The sequence below is a fragment of the Echinops telfairi genome, unplaced genomic scaffold (genome assembly GCF_000313985.2).
Source record: "Echinops telfairi isolate 266 unplaced genomic scaffold, ASM31398v2 ScPeMD7_2;HRSCAF=8, whole genome shotgun sequence".
Classification (NCBI taxonomy): domain Eukaryota; kingdom Metazoa; phylum Chordata; class Mammalia; order Afrosoricida; family Tenrecidae; genus Echinops; species Echinops telfairi.
In genome coordinates, this window is record NW_022103898.1 from 1,992,473 (window position 1) to 1,998,352 (window position 5,880).

The 5,880-nt window shown below is 58.6% G+C and overlaps 1 protein-coding gene across 1 annotated transcript in view; it reads right to left on the reverse strand.

The window, feature by feature from the left end:
• Positions 1–230: 230 nt before the first annotated feature.
• TAFA5 (TAFA chemokine like family member 5) overlaps positions 231–5,880 on the reverse strand; it is a 70,491-nt gene continuing 64,841 nt past the window's right edge. Inside the window, exon 4 of the mRNA XM_045290678.1 lies at positions 231–2,367. Coding sequence (XP_045146613.1) covers positions 2,359–2,367 — 9 coding nt within the window. The 3' untranslated portion in view covers positions 231–2,358. The remainder of the gene's footprint in view (positions 2,368–5,880) is intronic.

Consider the following 5,880-nt stretch of genomic DNA (forward strand, 5'->3'; position numbering starts at 1 on the left):
CGACGGACTGGGTGGCACTTCACTTCAGCCGCTGGACGCTGTGAGCCTGGTGCACAGGAGGAGCCCACGCCCTGACCCGCTCTGGGCCCTGCTGTCCCAAGAGGCCCAGGCTGTCCCTGTGTTCCTGAGAGCCAGCTCCATTCGAGCGGTTGGTCGCTGTCCCCTACCTTCTGTATGGGACATGCCAGCTACAGCCCCAGGACACCACGGCCAGGGAACAAGAGCCATGCTTAGCAAAGGATTTTTTTTTTCTTTATTTTCATAATTTAGCTGAATCAACACAAAATCGAATACTGTTTAAAACAAGAAAAAAAATGCGGTAACATCTGAAATCTCCGGTCTCAGCCCACAAGGGTGTCCACTCTCTTCGCAGAGAGCCCGGCGAGGGAGAAGGGCACTGACTAATCACGTGCCTGTTGGAGCAGGGGGCTGCCCTACCCTCCAGCACACAGGCCCCCGGGACGGCAGGGTCTGACCAGTAGCCATGGGGAGCAGCCCCTTCCCCTGCTCCCCTCCTCTGTGGTGGCAGACAGTGTGCACCTCAGCCCATCTGCTCAGGGGACAATTACCTGGCTCTCGGCGGGTGGTGGCTGGATGGCCAGGAAGTATCCATGGTTCCGGGAGGGTTTTAAATAAATGGGTCTTTGTTCCTATCTTTAGGCTACGGTTCAGGAACAGCATCTATATAGTTATTATGATGATTATTTTTTTTGTTTTTGTTTTTTACTGTTTTTTAGTAGCATAGAACTAGCATAATACTCATGTTAATTGGACTCTTAGGTAGTTTACTCGGCAAAAACTCGGGGAGCTGGAGAGGCCGGGCCTAGGGGGCCAGGATTGGGAGCAGGGCCAGAGGGCACCCCCTCTTTGGGGCCTCAGGGCCCTGCCTGGCAGGGAGGGTGGGCACACTTGCCTTCGGGAAGTGCTGCTTCTCCCACTTTTGCTGCCACCTGCTTTCCCTCGACAGTGGGCTCCAGGACAACAGACTTCCGGGGCCGAGGGGCAACGGACACCCCAAGGCTGGGACAGGGCCCCCTGGGCGGCGCGGTTGGGACAGGGTGAGAGATGGCCAATCAGAGCCATGGGAAGAGGTGCCATGAGGACGTGCCCAGCTTCACTGTGCACCCGCCAGGCACCAGGGGCCAAGGTGCCCACAGGGACACAGGACTCGGCTCCACAGGCTGACTGGACACGGCGTTCCGGCCCTCCACGTGCTTCCCAGAGTCCAGCCCCATGCGCCCAGCACCCTTAGGTCCGTCCTCACCCGCACAACCCCCGTCCTCCCGGCTGAAGCCACGGGGGCTCGGGGGACCCAGCCCGCCCCCTTCTCCCACTGGCCAGGGCTACCACATTAATTGTTAAATAGGATTTTCTACAAATATACAACATATAAAAACTGTTAAATATATAACTTTAGGCTTTGCAAAATACATTTAATGATCTCTTTCAAACAAGGGCTGCGTTCCTTTCCGTGATGAGCGTTTCTGGAGCAGAGTGGTGAGTCGGGCGGGCACAGGAGGCCCTGCATGCTCTTGGCATTGCTGGCGTGTCCGACTATCAAAAATGGGGTCGTAGAAGAGGCGTGTTTAACTGGTTAAAACAGAAGGTGATTTAGTACAATCAAGTCCATCCAACCAACACACGGGAGACGGTGGCCGCGGCGGGGCCCAAGGGCGCTGTGGACGACATCCTTGGGGCAGACATTCTGCCTGGGGTCCGCAGGGGACGGGTCCTCCGGCCTTCAGCAGCTCCCTGCAGGGTCACTCACTGCAGTGTCCGTGGGGCAGGCGTCCCCTGCTGCCATGGGGACAAGGGCTCCTGCCTGCGCCCTCCCGCCCAACTGTCCGGCCCTGAGGGACGCTGACCGTGGTGGGGGTGTGCCCACTCTAAAATAGATTTTTCTCTTTGGTCTATTGAATATACTGAAAGTATAAGAAAATAAAAGCAATTCAGACAGTCTGGGGCTTGGCCGGAGGCCCGCGCTCATGCCGGAGTGTCCTTCCATCGGCCGGGGCACCTGGGAGGCTGGCTGGACCTCGGCCTCCCCTGGCCATCGGCTCAGCCCCTTCGCTCCTGCTGCGGCAGACTCTTGCCAAGCTGTGTCCGTCGGGCTGTGTATTGCTAACTCGGCTCTCGGCTCCCGGCCTGCGTGTCTCTCCCGACTCCCGGCGGTGGCCAGACGGGCGGGAGCTCGGATGCCCAGCGCTGTGCTGTCCAGAGTGGGCCCCGGGGCTTCGGGGGAGGGGGACTGAGGGTGCAGGAGGGCACATCCACAGTGGATGAGGGATGGTGACAGCTGTGGGGCCTCTCCGTGGAGCCCAGCCCACTGTGGGGCCCTCCCTCCTGGGGCGGCGTTTGTCAGGAGACCTGCGGAGACAAGAGAAGGCATGGTGGTCAGCCTCTGCAGGGGGTCCAAGATGGAGCTCACCCAGAGATGGAGGCCAGCAAGGAAGGCTCCGTCCTACCCCGCTGCACCACTCCACTTGGGAATGTCCACCGCTTATGAACCCCAGACTTCCTAGGAATGTCCACCCCTCACTGTCCCCACCCCTGCTGGGAATGTCCCCCCCTCACTAACCCTACAGCTCCTGTGAGTGACCACCCTTCACCTTCCCCACAGCTCCTGTGTCTGTGCCATCGAGCTGCCCGACTCAAGGTGACCCTGCGCACGATGGGACACCAGGCCATCCCGTCCCCACGGTGGCTTCCCCCGCGAGCTGCATCCACAGCATTTTCAGGGGACAGTTTTCAGAAGCACATTACCTGCCTCTCTCTCTTCCAAGTCCGTCCTGGTCTGGACGCTGTGCTGAAAGCTGCTCAGAGCCCAGCAAAGCCAGTGTCCATGGGCAGGAGGGTGGCTGTGCCAGGAGGTGCCCGAGTGGGCAATCCCCCTTCTTCCATGGAGCAGGTGAGGATGACAGCCCTGAGCCACCTGTGGCCCCGGGCCTTTCACTCCAAACCACTCACTGGATGCCAGCTCAGCCACCTCTGCGACAGAGTCGAACTGCCTGTCCCTGGGGGCTTCCGAGGCTAGAGCTCCACAGGAGTGGGAAGCCACGTGTTTATTTCCCTGTGGGGTGGTGGGTGGTTTCGAACCATTTACCTTGTGGTGAGCAGCCCAGCGCTAAACCCACTGTGCCACCAGAGCCCCTCCAAGGTCCTTTGGGTGCCCCCAAAGTGAGAACTGGGAACCAGAGGAGCAAGAGGCAAAATGCCTGTGGGACCCAGACAGTGCCACACCCTCCTCTCAGGAGGCCTGTAATACACACGGGGTTCCCAAGGTGCAGGATGAGCCGTGGGCACCCCACTGCCCCAGGGAAAGACCACGAGCACATCCAGAGTGGGGGTCAGCTCCAGGTTTGGTGCCAGGGCGCCACTTGGTGGCTGGGGACAGAGAAGGGCCAGGGTCACCTCCAACAACCAAGAGCTCAGGGACCTGGGACCAGACACGAGGGCCTTCCAGCGGCCAGGGCCTCGGTGTCTGATCCTGGTCTCCAGCCCACTCCCCTCCCCCATCCCAGGAGTCCTTAGGCTCAGACACTGGACTGTGGACTCCCCTGGACTGAGAAGAGACAGGGTACCTAAGTGGCCACACAGTGCCCACGTCACCTGCCTTAGGCTCGAGAGCTCAGCTCTGGAGCTGCCCCTCTGGAGGAGAGCCAAGGAGCTAGCTATTAACCCTGATGCACAGGGGGTTCTCGGTGTGGGTGTTGCAGCCACAGCCCTTGTGACTCCCCCCAAAAGGCCTTCCTCTTTCTGAGGGCGTGTATGAGGAGGAGGGGAGGGTCCTGGTGGATCCTGATTCAGCAGTGGGCGATGGTGAACAGGGTCCAGAGTGAGTACCATCCCTTGGGGCATCGAATGAGCCAGTGCAACAGGTGGGGGGGGGGGTCCACTCACTGTCAGCCAGGAGCAGAGCGCATCATCCTCTGGACCCCGGGGTCCCCAAAGCTGCCTTCTTGAACCAGAAGGCAGCTGTGACCTGAGAATGGAGAGTGGAGCAGAGTCCACAGAGCAACAGGAGCTGGGTGCTGGCTTGTGGAGTGGCATGCCTCTCTGGGCACTGAACTGGGGGAGTTCTCTGACTGCCAGGGCTTGGCCTGCGTGCCTGTGGGTCGAGGTATCCAGGGGAGAGGTCTGCCCTTGGGGCATTTAGCTTTCTTGCTGGGTGCCCTCCGGTCAGTTCTGACTTGTAGCAGCTCCAGGTGCAGCATGAGCAAAACGCAGCCCCGCCCCGCCCCACTCACACCGTGGCTACATTGGAGCCCATTGCTGCAGCCACCGTGTCCATCAAACTCCATCCTCATGGCCACTGCCCTCCTACTTGACCAAGGAGCCTGGTGGAACGGTGGAGACGTGCTGGGCTGCTCACCGCAAGGTCAGCAGCTTGAAACACCAGCTACTGCTCAGGAGAAAGATGAGGTCGTAGCTGCTGTGAAGAGCGACAGCCTTGGACGCCACAGGGCAGGTCGATCCTGCCTCATCGGGTTGCCGCGAGACAGAATTGGCTCCATGGCAGGGAGTTTGGGGCTCTACTTTATCACACATGCTGTTTCCCCGCGACAGGTCCCTCCGATGGCGCGTCCACAGGAGGTGAGATGAAGTCTTGCCTTCCTCCCTGCCAGCGTGTGCTTCCCCCACGAAGGGTTGCCCATGGGACGTGCTTGCAAGAGTCTCCTCCGGTGCCAGAGTTCAAACGCATCCATTCTTCTGGGGTCTTCCTCGTTCGGTGTGCAGCTCTCCCGGGACAATGTGGCGATTGAAGAGACCATGGCTCGGGTTCGGGGCAGTGCAGTCCTCAAAGTAGCATCTCGAGTCGGACTTCTTCAGCTTCGACGAGGGACTTTCCTGGCTGGCTCTAAGTGTTGTAAACCCGGACACTTCGTTGTCTTTTCTCTTTCTTCTTCTTTTTCTTGCTGGGTAAGCCTCTGCTGTGTGGACGCACCACACGTGGTCTCTCCCTCAGTTTGTAGATGGGCTTTTGGGCTGCCTCCACGTGGGACTAGGATGACCCCATCTACATGGATCTCTGTCTACATGGTGGACGCATTTCTCTGCGAATGCTTTTTCTCTCTTGAGTACTGTGCTAGTCTGGGTGGACTACAGAAACAAATTCATAGACACCCATATGTGTCTAAGAAAGAGCTTTATATGAAAGAGTAATTATATATTAAAAAAACATCCCAGCCCAGTCCAGATCAAATCCACAAGTCTGATATTAGCCCATATGTCTGATACCAATCTATGAATTCCTCTTCAGACGCACGCAGCACAAGCAACGATGCCGAATGCAGGAACATCACAGGCCAGTGGATGGAAAGTCTAGTGGATCCAGTGGCAGTGGAAGCACGTGGGTCTCCACGTGGCTCCCCCAGCTCCAAGGCTCTGGCTGCCATCAGCATAGCTCCACGTGGCTTGTCAGCAGGAACGTCTCCCAGGGAGACAAAGCAGAGAGAGAGAAAGTGTCTGGCATCCAGTGAGCGGTTTATCTCCGTGGCACCTCCAGATGAGGTCATCAGGAGATTATGTAACTACCACAGGTAGCAGCTCCCTATGAATGGCAGCATTGGGTCACATGGTTGACTTGACAAAGTAGCTGCTGCCAGGGGCTCAAACCTAGCCACAGTGGTGAGCATGGCACAGGACTGGGCACGTGGTTGCTAGGAGCTGCGTGGTGCCTGACCACAGGAACGGTACACTGAAGGCGGTCTGGTGGCCGCGTGGTTAAGTGCCTGGCTGCTCACTGAAAGGCTCATGGCTGGAACCCACGCAGAGGATCCGTGGGAAGGAGACCCGTGGCCCGGCTGCTGCCATCAAGACCATAGCCTTGGGAACGCCGCAGCAGGGCTGTTCTGCTCCAGCGCGTAGGGTGGCGGTGAG